This window comes from Vicia villosa, linkage group LG5 (assembly GCF_029867415.1).
Source record: "Vicia villosa cultivar HV-30 ecotype Madison, WI linkage group LG5, Vvil1.0, whole genome shotgun sequence".
NCBI classification, from domain to species: Eukaryota; Viridiplantae; Streptophyta; class Magnoliopsida; order Fabales; family Fabaceae; genus Vicia; species Vicia villosa.
Genome location: NC_081184.1, coordinates 5021374 through 5036559, shown reverse-complemented (window position 1 = coordinate 5036559; position 15186 = coordinate 5021374). Strand labels below are relative to the sequence as shown.

Below are 15186 nucleotides of genomic sequence, written 5' to 3'. Positions count from 1 at the left end.
GGGAAAAATGGAGGTGGTGAATAGTTTCAAAGGTGAGGGTTATTTGGGCATAAAAGTGTTGTGGAAGGGTGATTGCTATTATGTTGTGAATGTTTACTCATCTTGTGATTTGGTTAAGAAGAGATTATTGTGGAACGAGCTTCTTAGATTGAAGGAGTCTTTTGTTGATGGGGAGTGGATCATTGGAGGGGACTTTAATGCGGTTAAAGATAGAAAAGAGAGGAAAGGGAGAACGGGTGTTGTGAATAATCTTGAAATGGGATTATTTACGGAATTTATTAACAAAAGTTTGTTGGTTGATGTTCCTTGTAAGGGGAAGAATTTCTCGTGGTATAGTGGCGATGGAAAATCAATGAGTAGAATTGATCGTTTCCTTGTGGCGGATAATGTGGTGAGTAGGTGGGGAGTGATTGGTCAATTGATTGGTGAGAGGGATATTTCCGACCATTGTCCCATTTGGCTTGAGGTGGATAATTCGAATTGGGGTCCAAAACCGTTTAGATTCAATAATGAATGGTTTTCTTTTGAATCCTTTTTGCCTTTCGTGGAGAAGGAGTGGGCGAACATGAGAATTTATGGGAGGGGTGATTTTGTCCTTAAAGAAAAGCTTAGGCTTTTGAAGGATAAATTGAAGGTGTGGAATAGGGAGGTCTTCGGTAGGTATGAGTTGAACATGGAAGAAGGTGTTAGGGACTTGAATGCGGTTGATGTTTGCTTGGAGAATATTTCCGAGGATCTTATTGAGGTCAATCTTGATTTAAGGAGGGAGGCTTCTAGTAAGATTTGGAGAAACTTGAGAATAAAAGAAAATATGCTCCTTCAAAAAGCTAGGTTGAGATGGATTAAAGATGGGGATGCTAATAGTGGGTTTTTCCACAAGGTCATGAAAGAGAAGAGAAGTTTTAATCATTTAGGTCCTATTGCTACGGAGGAGGGAATGGCGGTTACGGTGGAGGAAGTGAGGGATTCGGTCTTTAAGCACTTTAAAGATAAATTTGTCGAGGTGGAGGAGAGTAGACCTTTGTTGGAGGGTGTTGATTTCAAGGGTATTAATGAGGAGGTGGCGGAGAGTCTTGAAAAACCGTTTTTGGAAGAGGAGATAAAGGAGGCGGTGTGGAGTTGTGGGGGGGATAGGTGCCCGGGCCCGGATGGGTTTTCTTTTCTTTTTATTAAGAAATGTTGGAGTATCATTAAAGATGATTTTGTGAATTATTTCAAATACTTCTATTCCGGCAATGTAATCTCAAAGGCAATATCTTCCTCGTTTTTATCTTTGATTCCGAAGAATAGTAACCCGCTATCTCTTGACGATTATAGACCCATTTGTTTGGTCGGTTGCATGTACAAAGTGGTGGCAAAGCTTTTGGCGGGGAGGTTAAAATGGGTTCTTGAGACGGTGATTTCTCCTTGTCAAAATGCTTTTGTGCCCGGTAGATATCTTTTGGATGGTGTGTTGGTGGCGAATGAGGTGGTGGATTTTGCGAGGAAGGAAAGAAAAAATTGTGTGTTGTTTAAAGTTGATTTTGAGAAGGCGTATGATAAAGTTAGTTGGAGTTTTTTGAGATACATGATGAAGAGAATGGGATTTGGTAGGAGATGGATGGGATGGATGGAATTGTTGGTTTTCAATAGTAGTATGTCGGTGCTTGTCAACGGAAGTCCTACGAAGGATTTTGGTGTTTTTAAAGGGTTAAGACAAGGAGATCCTCTTTCTCCTTTCCTTTTCGTTTTGGTGGCGGAGGGTCTTGCGGGGTTGGTGAGGAAATCTATAGAAATTGGGGAATTTGAGAGCTTTAGAATTAATAACACTTGTCGGGTGGATATTCTCCAATTTGCGGATGACACTCTTTTCGTGGGGGGAGGATCTTGGAAGCAAATAAGGGCGATAAAGGGGGTGTTAAGAGCTTTTGAGATTGTGTCGGGTCTCGGTATCAATTTTCATAAAAGCAAATTAATTGGAATCAATACTACGGAGTCTTTCGTGGAAGCCGCGGGTTCTTTTCTCTCTTGTAAAGTGGAGGAAAGCAATTTTTATTTTCTTGGTATTCCGGTTGGTTTCGATCCTAGAAAGGAGGCGACTTGGAGGCCGTTGGTGCTTAATTTAAAGAAGCGGTTGGGAAGTTGGAAACATCGTTTCTTAAATTTGGGCGGGAGGATAACGCTTTTGAAGTCCATTCTCACTTCTTTGGCTATTTTTACGATGTCTTTTTACAAGATGCCTTTGAAAGTGGTGAAAGAAGTTAATAGGATCCAAAGTAATTTTTTGTGGGGAGGAGTGGAGGAGAAGAGAAAGATTCATTGGGTTAGTTGGAGGGATGTGATTCTTCCTTTTGAGAAAGGGGGAATTGGAGTTAAAAATATTTCGGTTTTTAATAATGCTCTCCTTTCGAAGTGGAGGTGGAGGATTTTGAATGGGAGTGAGTCTTTATGGTTATGTGTTTTGAAAGCTCGGTACGGAGATGTATCTTCTTTGGTGTACGGTAAGTATGGTAATAAAGTTTCTTCGTTTACTTCTTCTTCATCTTCTTCTTCTTTGTGGTGGAGGGATCTTTTGAAAATGGGGATAACCTCTTGTTGGGATCCTATTGTTGAAGGATGTAGGTGGGTGGTGAAAAAAGGTTTTACAACTCCTTTTTGGGAAGCCAAATGGTGGAGAGGTTTTTCTTTGTGTGATGAGTTTCCGGTGCTATATGAGGCTTCGGTTTTGAAAGGGGTGTCGGTGGCTACCATGGGAGGGTGGGTAGAGGATGGTTGGAGATGGGGGGATTTTGGGATTCCCGCGAGTAGATGGGCGGAGAGGAATGTGAGGGAGGGTATTGTTCGGTTGAGAGAGATGTTGGCCGATTTTGGTGGGGTGGGGGAGGGGAGTGATGAGGTGCATTGGGCTTTATCCGGTGATGGCATTTTCTCGGTAGCTTCTTGTTACTCTTTTTTGGGTAGAGGTTTTATTCCGGTTGGGCCGCCGAATAAACACGATGGGGTGTTTGGGCTTGTTTGGAAGGCGGAGGTGCCTTTCAAAATTAAGGCGTTTGGTTGGAGATTTCTTCTTGATAAGATTCCGACTAAGGATTGCTTGGTGTATAGAGGAATTAATATACCGGTAGATACTTTAAAGTGTTGCTTTTGTGATTATGACATAGAGAGTAGAAACCATTCTTTTTTGGTTGTTGGGTGGTGAAAGCTATTTGGAATGAGATAGCTCTTTGGGTGGGAAAAGAGGGGGATATGGAGGAGGGGTGCTTGCCGAATTTTATGGAGTGGCATTGTTTCTTCCGGGACAAAAAGGTTAGGAGTAGTAAGGCGGATGTCGTTTGGTTAGCTACTATTTGGACGATTTGGTTGGTCCGGAATGGTGTATGCTTCCGTTCCGAAAATTGGAATTTTAACGACATGGTGTGGAATATAAAGTATATGTTTTGGAAATGGTCCTTTTGTGGGAAAATTACATATTCCAATTATTCGTTTTATGAGTTTCTAAAAGACCCGCTTCTTTTTCTCTCATAAGTTTATTTGGTTGTAATTTTCCTTTTTTTGTTCGGGTTATCCCGCTTCTTGTGTAATCGGGTTGGAGAACCCTTAGTTCTCCGTTATTAATATATCTTGCTTACACAAAAAAAATATAAATGTTGTCTCTTGATATTTTTAATTAGGTTCGAAAAAATTATCTCATCTCGATGAGTTTTTTACGTAAGGTGTAATTCTTCTAAAAATTTTAGTATTTACTTTTAGCTGATATTCACTGGCCTATTTTCTTTTAGGAGGAAGGATGATTCATATTTCAACAACTAAGAAGAAGGAAATGATGGCAAGGGCCAAGGCTTTAAAGGGTGAGACTCAAATTGTTGTTCATCGTAGAGATTCATGTGCCTTCTAAACTCAGGTAACCAAGAAAAGAAAGCAAAGGACTTAGGAGAAAATAGTGAAGGGTTCCTTTAAACACCATTAAGCTTGTTCATTATGTAGAGGGCATGAAGTTGCCTCATGCAAAAAACAAGGTTGATTTTGGAAAAAATCAATTTAATCACTAATATGGAAAACCCCTTTCACAATGGTTGGAAAAAAGATACCATCATTGTTTATTGAAAAAAAACATGTGATATACTGTTGTGAAGTAGCATGTGGTTGTAAGTTCACTGTTTCAACCACGGACGCGCGACCGTTGTGATAAACTTTGTAACACACTATCTATACAACGGTAGACATAAACAACCGTCGTCATAAATATAGTGTCATGAGTTCGATACCCAACTACAACTAAAATTAAAGCGCATAATAAAATAATATTTCACATCAGTTATAAATTCCAATTATACGTAAGATTTTATTATAACATATGAAATTTTTGAGATAGTAATAAAAAAAATTAAATTATTCTTGAAAAACAAATTAAACGATTAACTGTTTTTCGAATTGCATGGCTCTTGTAAATCATGATTTTTTTCTTTAGCCTATAGGATTTGATTCAATTCCAAATTCTTCAAAGTAATGTTAATGAATGGATGTCAGTCTGAGTCTTTCAAACAAAATTTAATTTCCTCTTCTTTTATAGTATATTTTTCAAACATTAAGATTTATGTGAAAGACGCAGATTGACATCCATTTATCAACATTGTTTTGAAGAATTTGTTGCATTGAATGAAATTCTATACGCTAAAAAGGAAATTATGATTTACAAAATGTATGCAATTCGAAAAAACATTGGATTGTCTACGTTGATTTTCAAGAATCATTTAATTTTTTTAAGTTCCAAACTGTGTCGTTTAAATTTCAATCCTCTTCCCGGAAGCCAGCCCATTCCTTAGCAACCATTACAACCAAACAATTTCGGAACATATTGTTTCACACATAAATATTATCGGCATTATGAATATGAGAGAGAGAGAGAGAGAGTCCCAAGTTCTCTGTCCTCTCTCTAGTTTTTTCCTGGTTTTGTGCTATCTTCCGCGTCTTTGAGTATGGCCGCTGAAGGATCTTTGGGAGCAGGTGGATGGAGAAAGGTGGATCATAGAAGGAAGATGTCATCGAGGTGGGATATCGCTGATGGTGGTAAGGGGAAGGTGGAGACGAGGGATGAAACTACTGTTACATCCTTTTTTGTGTCGGAGTTTGGAGCTAGATGGAAAGCTTTAGATCTGTTTTTCGAATTCAAGGCTTTCGGAGACATCGTGGAGGTTTTGGTACCTCCTAAGAAGGATAGATATGGTAGGAGACATGGCTTTGTGAGTGTAGCGGTAAAAATGTGACTCGAGCGTTTTCGCGCGCTCAGAGTACAACAGAGTCGCCACCGAACTTTATTCATTCCAAGGAGGAAAGGGAAAATATCGATAAAACCCACGAATGAAAAGAAGAAGGATAAAATGGTCGTTCGTAACCAAATTAGGGTTCGGGAGTCGGTTAAGCAAGGGGAAGGTATTAGCACCCCTTACCTCCATCGTACTCGATGGGACCCATTTAGTTAGTTTTGTGTTTGAGTGTTAGTGTAATGTTTGTGTTCTTTAGCTTATTAATCGAGAAAAGGTAAAAGAAAAGATTTTTAGGTTTTTTATTATTGTGAAGAAAAAGAAATGATTTTTTATTATTATGCTCGCCAAGACGTTTGTATCTTGTGCCTACGTATTCCCTAGTGCAATGGGAAAGTCAGAGCAATCGTAGTTCGGACGAAGAACCACGAAAAGTTTTGTTGGTTGATTTTAGCGAGAGGTACTCGATCGCGTTCAAATGGAAATACTTAACGCGCACATGGATATGAGATCACTACAAGAATGGATGACTAAATCAAGAGTGAGACGAGATTTTGGCCATCATCGCATTCGAGTGGAAGATATTCGATCTTCACACGTGGAAGTATGTTCGCATTTTGAAATTGAATAAGTGTCTCGTTTATGAGAAGAGTTTTAAAAGTCATAAGGCAAAAAGGTTTAAATGAAATTGAAGTTGTGTTTTAAACGGACATTTAGCAAAGGATTGAGCATAGGTGTTCACCTAGCGCGTCTTTACCCAAGGTATTGAACAGGAGCAAGCCCCATTGTCACTTGTTGTCCTAGTTAATTAATTTGTTTTGATTCAAAAGATCAAGGTATTCAAGAGGTGTGCACCCCTTGTCACAGGGTCTTTCGGTTTGATTAATTTGTTTTGATTCAAAAGATCAAGGTATTCAAGAGGTGTGCACTTCTTGTCACTTGATCACTTTGATTTTATTAATGTGTTTTGATTCAAAGGATCAAGGTATTCAAGAGGTGTGCACTTCTTGTCACTTGATCACTTTGATTTGATTAAGGTATTTTGATTCAAAAGATTAAGGTATTCAAGAGGTGTGCACCCCTTGTCACTTAATCTCTTGATTTGATTAAAGAAAGGTTTTTTATTGTTTGATTCAAAGGATCCAAGGTATTCAAGAGGTGTTCACCCCTTGTCACTTAATCACTTTGATTTAATTAACGTTTTTGATTCAAAAGATCAAGGTATTCAAGAGGTGTTCACCCCTTGTCACTTAATCTTTTGATTTGATTAATGAAATTTTTAAGAAAATGTTTTAACCCAAAAGAATCGGGGTATTCAAAAGGTGTACACTTCTTGTCACTCGATCTTTCGATATGGTTTAAAGAAAATTTTAAAAGAAGAAACTCGACGTTGGATCGAGAAATTAAACTAATGTTTTTGGTATTAATAATAATATAAGTAATAAAATATAATCTAAAAAACATGTTTTTTTGTATTTTTGTATAAGAAATTAAAATGAAACATACAAATTATTAAATAAATTAGAAACAATTAAAAACAAAATAAAATGAGTTAAAAGTAAGCATGGAGGGTGTAACATGGGGTAAACCGCTGAGCTTAGAAGTGAAGCCCAAAACCAAATTGAAGAACAAGGCTAGCAGGGAGTGTGCAGCTCGGATAGCATGTGTAGATAAGAAAACGAATTGGGCTAGGCCCAAAACCTAAATCAAACAACAAAAACCCTAAACTAAGTGAGGGACCGCCCCTCCCTTTCAACGTAACCTCTTTCTCCTTTTTTTTCGCTAAATCTGCCGTTTCCCTCAGCAGAAGAGAACCGCATCCCTCAGACTCTCAACACCTCTCACGCTCAATGTCTCTCGATCACTCTCTCGCTGTCAACTCTCTCTCGATTTCAGTAGCCATGAAAGCATATAAATAACAAGCAACAACATACAATACCCAAACCCCTCTGTAAAACCCAAATCACCCCGATTTCATTATGATTCTAAGATTACATGTTATAAGCAGAAATTTAAATCAGAGACAACATTAAGATACAGAGACAAAGGCAAAGAAGGTACGATACTCTTTTCTGATTGTTTCAGCTGCTGCGAAAATTTTCTTCTTCGTCCACCTTCTTTCCGATCTGAGCGTGATTCGGTTGTTATTGTTGCTTCGATAGATCTCTGCGTTTTCCTTCTGTGCGTTGATGGATGTTTGGAGGTGTGTGTTTCTGCAGAATGAGGTTTTGAAGGATGTTAGGGTATGTTAGAGTCTGTGAGTGGGTGAAGAAGTTTGAAGGAATCGTTGTATGAAGGTTGAATGGTTCAGTGAAGTGAGAAGTGGAGGATCAGTTTTCTGGCTATTTTGGCAGAGTAATGTTTTTTTTTCGTGGTTCCTCCTGTTATGGTGTTACTGAGTTGTTTTTAGAGAAGAATTAAGGTGGGTTTTGGGGGGAAAAAGAGATGAGTTTGAACATATTGGTGATACTGATTTTCTTGCTTTTTGTCTTACAGGTCTGTTAGGGCTATTTTGATGAATATTTTGGCATGTTATGGACTGGTCTTGGAGCAACAGGATGCAGGTTTGATGGTGTAGGTGCAGCAAGACAAAGCAGAGGCGTGGGATGCTTTTCTGCAGCAATTTTGGACTGGTATAGGAGCAGTTTGGACAGCAAACGTGGGAGAGAGAGAACTTGAAGACAAACTTTTTTGTACTCTTTTTTTTTTACTTATACTAAAGTTAATAAAATAAAAGATGAAATGGGGCTTTTGTAAATTGGGCCTAAAACATTTAAACTATCTTCTTCTTTTTTTTGTTTCTATATATTCTTTGATTAATAAAAAAACCTAAATAAAATCTAAACCTAAAATAAAATAATAACAAAAATTAATCTACAATTATCTAAACAAATTTATATTTTATTTAAAATGATGATGATAAAAAAACTAAAATCTATGGAATCTAAAATAAAAATTCGAAAAATAATAACTCGAATAAAAATTTGCAAAGATGTGGAAATGCGGGCTATTTTTATCGACTTTATCAAAAGTCTGTTTTTTTCAGAATATGCAACGATCCTATGTTTAAATGATGAATATACATGAAATAAAAACGGGACAAGCCAACGTCGAATGAAATATGCGGGTCAAAAATTGGGGTGCGACAGTGAGGTTTGTTAACGTGCCAGATGTTAAAATTCTCGAGACCAAGCTAGACAACATGTTTCTCGATGGTAGGAAGCTGCATGTCAACTTGACGAGATTCCTAAGACCTGTTATTATGAAGTTTGTTCCTGTTCAGAAGGCTAGAAGGGAGTTTGAGGGGAAACCGGCAGGAGAGAAGAGAGGCGTATGGTGCAATCAAGTGGGTGGTAGAAATCAGAGCCGATCCTTTTCAGATGTATTATAGAACAAGAGCCCGTCCAGGGAACCTAGAATGTTGTCAAAACCTATAGTTTTTACTCCTAATGCTGATGAACTTAGTCAGTGCTTAAGGGCATTTACAGGGGTTGTCAAGAATCCAGGTGCAGATGTAAATCTTAAAAAGCTTTTTCTGGAAGAAGGTATCTTCTCCATAAGAGTAACTCTCTTGGGGCCTAACCTCTGTCTGTTGGAGGACTTGATAGAGGGTGAGATATTAGAGTTATTGAAGGAGAGAAAAGAATGGTGGCAGCTTTGGTTCAGTTCTATCAAACCATGGAACCCGTCTGATGTAGATTATGAGAGATTGACATGGATCAGGGTCATTGGTGTTCCTTGCCACGCATGGGGGGAGAGATTCTTCAAGTTGTTAGTTGACTCGTTTGGTTGCTTTGTCAAAAGTGATGAAGGTACTACTCTTAAAACCAGGATGGATGTTGCACGTATTTATATAAGAACCAGTAGCTTCGCTTTGCTGGATGAACATGTGAAGGTGGAGATTGACGGTTCGGTTTATACCATTGTTATATTGGAAGATCTTGACTGGGTGAAATCTAAGACTTTCGAGCCGAGAGATAGGGATGGTGAGGAATCTGAACCGTCTCAGTCGGAGGAGAAGGAGTTTGCAATGGGGGATGGAGGGGAGGAGCAGGCGGCGCCGTTTGACCTTTCGCTTTCTGGAAACAGCGATGGGACGGGTGACACTAGTTCCTCTGTAGCAGAAAGAAACCTAGGTGTTGACAGCAACCTTTCTCCTAAAAGGTCTCAGTTTCAGCCTGGTGTGAAAAAGGCTGTTTTTGACTCTTCTGATAGGGTTTGTGTTGATTCATCCGAGGCAGTTTTGTCTAAAGCATTTAATGATGATGTGGCTTGTGAGGACCTTAGTTGTGTGGGAGATTCGTTTGAGAAAGATTTTTGCAACGTGGGACCTCCTATAAGCAATGGACCGAATAAGAAGCTAAAAGGGCCAGTAACTGTTTTAGAGGAGTTGGGCCAAAAGGAACAGGTTGGGCCCATATCCTTTGATAAGGCTTGCAGAGACTTACGGTCCAAATCCTCTTTTTCTCCTCCAAGGAATAATAGGAAAAAATCTGTGAAATTAAAGAAGGTTGCTGAGTTGGGAAATGAGGTAGACGCGGCCCCATCCTACTTTGCGTGCATCGCGCCCAGAAAGTTTGCTTCGAAGGAGTCGATGGCCGGTGGTTCTTCTGCGAGTGTGGATGACGACTCTATCTCATCAGGTGAGTTCTCTCCTTCTACTAATCCTGGGGATTCTGATATTGGTCGTTGCAACGATAGATTACGAGGGAGTTCTCAGATTGGTATCAGGGTGTGGAATTCTATTTCTGGTTTGGGAGTAGTCAGTTCTAAGAAGAATTCTAATGTTGTTAATTTAATCAATGAATTAGAATTAAGAGATAAGGAGGGAATTTCTGGAGTGAAGGTGATAACTACTGTGGTTCCATGAATCTGTTATCCTTTAATTTGAGGGGTGGAGGACTGTCTTCCAAAAGGAAGAGAGTCAGGTTTTTGATCCATTCTAACAAGATTGATATTTGTTTTCTTCAAGAAACTAAGATCAATGCTTTTGATGAGTTATTGGCGCGTGAATTCTGGGGTTCTATGGAGGTTGAGTGGACGGCTTGCAACTCTGTTGGAGCGGCGGGGGGCATGGTAATTTTGTGGAGGAGAGATTCTCTTTCTCTAAACTATAGTTTTGTGGGCAAAGGTTTTGTGGGAATTAATATTGATTGGAAGAGAGTTGGGTACAATTTGGTGAATGTCTATGCAGCGTGCAATAGGGCGGAAAGGCTTTGTACTTGGAATTCTATCTTATCCTTGAAAGGATCTAGAGGGGGGAGGAATGGTGTATGGTGGGCGATTTCAATGAAGTTTTAAGGAAGGAAGAAAGAATTGATGAGGGAGTTCCTAGATTTACTAAAGCTATGGAGGAGTTTAGAAGCTTTGTGAATAGTATGGAGTTGATCGATTTAAATTGCGTTGGAGGTAAATTCACATGGTTTAAAGATAACGGTAAAGCTTTTAGTAGGATAGATAGATTTCTTCTTTCTAAAAAGCTAATTGAGGATTGGGAGGTTTGTGACCAAAGGATTGAAAAAAGAGACTTTTCGGACCACGCCCCTATTCGGTTAGGTGTGGGGAAGCTTGATTGGGGACCGAAACTGTTTAGGTTCAATAATGCTTGGTTTAAACATGAAGGTTTCAAGGATTTTGTGGAGATGGAATGGAAGAAGTTGTTTGTAACGGGAAGGGGTGATTTTGTGCTCTATGAGAAAATGAAGAGTTTTAAAGAGAATCTCAAAGGGTGGAATAAGGAGATTTTTGGGTGGGTTGACCTTTAGATGGAGGAGGCAAGGGATAGTATAAACATGTGGGATAAGGTGTTAGAGGAGAAGATTGGAGGTGATAATGAAGTGGAGGTTCAAGCTAGAAGAAATGCGTCGGTCGATCTTTGGAGCGGTATGCATTTAAAAGAATGTATGCTTAGACTTAAGTCGCGCAAACTATGGTTGAAAGAGGGGGATAGGAACACTAATTTTTTTCATAATTCCATTAAAGAGAGACAAAGACGCAACGCTATTACTTCGTTGGAAGGAGAGGAGGGTAGAGTCGAAGGAGTTACAAACATCAAAGAGGAGATTCATGGTTATTTTCAAAATTTCTTTAAAGAAGAAGACTTTGATAGACCGGTTCCGGAAGGCCTTTGTTTCAAGCGGTTGGAGGGTGATGATGTGGTTTGGATGGAGCGGGAATTCTCCGAAGTTGAGATCCAGGAGGCGATTTGGTCTTGTGATGGTGATAAAATCCTCGGTCCGGATGGTTATACGTTGGAGTTCTTTAAGCTTAATTGGGAGATTTTGAAGGAGGATGTGTTCAAGTGTGTTAGGGATTTTCATGAAAAAGGGAAGCTTACCAAAGCTTGTACGTCTTCCTTTATTACTCTTGTCCCTAAAACCAAAAACCCTCAATCCTTGAAGGAATATCGTCCCATTTGTTTGGTGGGTAGCTTGTATAAGATATTGGCTAAATTGTTGGCTAATAGGCTTAGAAGTGTGGTGGGTAAGGTGGTCTCGAATAATCAAACGGCTTTCATACCGGGTAGAAATATATCAGATGGTGTGCTTATTGCCAATGAGGTGTTAGATTTGGCTAAAAGAGAGAAGCGGAGTTGTATGGATTTGAAAGTAGACTTTGAGAAGGCATATGATAGGGTGAGTTGGAATTTCGTTAGATATGTTTTTAAAAGGATGGGGTTTAGGTTGAGATGGAGGAGATGGATGGAAGGTTGCATTTTCACCAACATTATGTCTATTCTTGTTAATGGGAGCGCCACCAAAGACTTCGTTGTGGAGAAAGGTCTTCGACAAGGAGATCCTTTGTCTCCTTTTGTGTTCGTCGTTGTGATGGAAGTTCTTACGGCCCTTATGAAAAAAGCTAAAGATTTGGGAGATTTCCGTGGTTTCAAGATTAATGATTGTAAAGAGGTGGACTTACTCCAATTCACGGACGATACGTTGATCTTTGCCGAGTGTGATTTGGCCAACCTATGGAGTCTAAAAGCTATCTTTAGAGGGTTTGAGATGATGTCCGGTATGAGGATTAACTTCCACAAAAGTAATTTATATGGGATTAATTCCGGAGATTGGTTTATGGAAGTCGCGGCGAGTTTCCTCTCTTGTAAGGTGGGGTTGCTTCCCTTTAAATTTCTTGGTGTCAAGGTGGGAGATGGTCCGAGGAAATTATCTATGTGGAGAGAGTTCATTTTGTCGTTCAAAAATAAATTATCGGTGTGGAAAGGTTCCAATCTAAGTATGGCGGGGAGGGTTGTTCTCATTAACTCGGTTATTAATGTGTTACCTATTTATACGCTATCCTTTTACAAGGCGCCTAAAAAGGTGTTGAATGAGGTGTGTTCTATTCAACGCAAATTCCTTTAGGGAGGTGGAGAGTTGAAACGTTCTATTAATTGGGTTAATTGGGATACGGTGTGTAAGTCCCGAAACGAAGGCGGTTTGGGTGTTTAAAATATGGAGATCATGAATGTGGCCTTGCTTAGTAAGTGGAAGTGGAGAATCCTTAATGATAAAGAGGCGGTTTGGCGTGACCTTTTGGAAGCCCGGTATGGCAATATTAAGCTCAAAGTTTTGGTTGGAGATTCTTCGGTGGTGCATAATAATGATTCTATTTAGTGGAGGGATTTAATCACATCGGATAATTATGATAATCTACTCTTGGATAATTTTTCTAGTGAAGTCCGTGTTTGTGTGGGCAACGGGGAATCTACTCCTTTTTGGTATGCACATTGGATCGGACAGCATTCTTTGATGGCGAGTTATCCGGTTCTGTTTGCTAGGGCCCATGACCACATTATAAATATTGCTTCTGCAAGTTCTTTTCACAATAGTGGCTAGAGGTGGGAAGTGAATTATATTTTTCAGGAAGGCATTACTGTTTCATCGCTGGCTGAAAATGATACTGCAGGGGCTGGTTTAGCAGAGTGGAATAGTGCTGTTCGGGAGCTGCAGCAGGGTGGCAGCAGCGGTGGTCTTCCAGCGGAAGAGGTTGGAACCAGTTTCGTCGCTGCCAGTAGTGCAGAGCAGCAGCCTCCCTCCGTTTTTGGGGAGCTCTTGCGTTCTACGGCAGTGCTAAAGGATGTTCCAGATTCTTTCTCTTGGACTTTAGCTACGGATGGTATTTTCTCGGTTAAATCTTGCTATGATTTTCTAAAAGCTAAATTGTCGGGACCGGATTTGTTAGCGGATAAAGTCCGGGCTCTCTCCCACCTATGGAAAGTCAAGGCTCCTTCCAAAGTGCTTTTCTTTTGTTGGAGATTTATACATAATCGTCTTGCCACTAGAGACCTCTTAGTGAGTCGTGGAATTTTAAATGAGGGTAGTGAATCTTTATGTGTTCTTTGCATGAAGGAGGAAGAATCCCGGACTCACCTTTTTTTGAACTGTGATGTTTCTATTACAGTTTGGCGACGAGTTTATATGTGGCTTGGAGTTGGGGATTTCTTGTCTTTAGAGGAATTCCAAGACTTTCTCTATAATTGTGACAAGTTTTCTTGTCTTTCTAAGAGGGCTATTTTGTCGGTGGCTTGGTTGGCGACGATTTGGACTTTGTGGCTCAAGTGTAATGCTATCATCTTCAAAAAGGAATCTTTTAGCTTTCTAGAGTGTATGTCGGAGATTCTTATCATTTCGTGGAATTGGTTGGGCTCTTTTTATAAGAAGGCGCCTTTATGTAATTATTTCGGTTGGAATACCCAACCTCTCTTGTGTTTTACCTTGTAATCCTTTTGTACTTGGGTGGAGCATCCCTTTTGCTCCTTTAATTCCATTGCTTATTGAAAAAAAATTTAATTTTTTTAATTATTATCTCAAAAATCTATTTAATTGAATGCAAGTTCAATGAGGGGTTAGTGAAAGAAGCAATTACTTATGATATAACAAACTCACTAACAATATTTATTAACAAAAACATCAATTAATTAATAAAGATTGGGAGAACTTAATAATTAACCATTTTTCGAAGCTTTAAGTGATAAGTAAAGAACCATAACCACTTGCTAGCTGCACATAAAAAATAATTTATTAACAAAAGACAGAAAACAACATCAACAAAAACAACAACATAAGCAACATTTATCAACAACATACATACCTTTAATTGAACAAATGATTGTCTCATAATGAATTTGAAGTTGATCTACTTGTGTTACTATTAAAAAAATACAAGGAGGATGAATAACTTCATCCTCCTTGTATTTTTTCTCATACTGTGTGAACCACAAACCATCATGTGAACCTCAACCATATTTTGTGAATTTAAATCCTACAAACACCCAAAAATAAATAGCATGTTAACATAAACTAGCATGATATTGTAATCCAACAAAATTTATCAACATGTATAATGATAACTGTTGATGCTACGTCTGTCATGTATTATTGTCTAATGTTTGGCTAAAACATACAATAGCAGCAAATGGTCAAAATGTGAATCTTGCAGGATTATAAAGAACAAAACAGGTACAAGCAAGATGTTAGAAGGAATGTCATGACATCAACTCATGACATCGTGCGTGCAGAACTGGAAGGAGGATTTAGTTTGTACTTAACAGATACAGAATATTCTATGTGAATATTATGTAATCCTATGTGGCGCACATTCACAGGTCAAAAGAATAATTGAAGAATCAGATCAGAAGATTGAAGATTCAGGAAGAATCAGATCAGAAGATTGAATTCAGCAGTTTCTAATTTAGGAAACTCAGGATTAAAAGACCTAATTTGTAGCAGAATATTTTCTGCATATTTGTAACAGCCAGAGTGCTGCGATTTGTAAGCCCAAGTACAATTGGGATCAGGTTATAAATAGGAAAATTTGTAACCTAGTTTAGGAAGCTAACCAGCACTTAGAAAGATGTAACCATTAGGGTTAGCCGTGTAGGCGAACCTCCCAGTTTATGGAAAGGTCACTGATTTGTCTTTCTCAAAACCTGTAGGTTAGAGAAGTG

General features: G+C 39.0%; 1 protein-coding gene across 1 annotated transcript; it reads left to right on the top strand.

Annotated features, from left to right (window-relative positions):
* The first annotated feature begins 12691 nt into the window (after positions 1-12691).
* On the top strand, positions 12692-13960 carry LOC131604078 (uncharacterized). The gene is made up of 3 exons (XM_058876571.1): positions 12692-12783; positions 12913-13003; positions 13103-13960. Exons 1-3 carry the CDS (start codon positions 12692-12694, stop codon positions 13958-13960), a joined length of 1041 nt encoding a protein of 346 aa, XP_058732554.1.
* The last annotated feature ends 1226 nt before the right edge of the window (positions 13961-15186 follow it).

Bases quoted from the DNA above. Each gene is read 5' to 3' on its own strand.
- LOC131604078 (XM_058876571.1), top strand. From the start codon at position 12,692: ATGGAGATCATGAATGTGGCCTTGCTTAGTAAGTGGAAGTGGAGAATC. The intron at 12,784-12,912 runs GTATGGCAATAT...TAATTTTTCTAG, and splicing joins CGTGACCTTTTGGAAGCCCG to TGAAGTCCGTGTTTGTGTGG. The intron at 13,004-13,102 runs GTTCTGTTTGCT...TATATTTTTCAG, and splicing joins CTTTGATGGCGAGTTATCCG to GAAGGCATTACTGTTTCATC.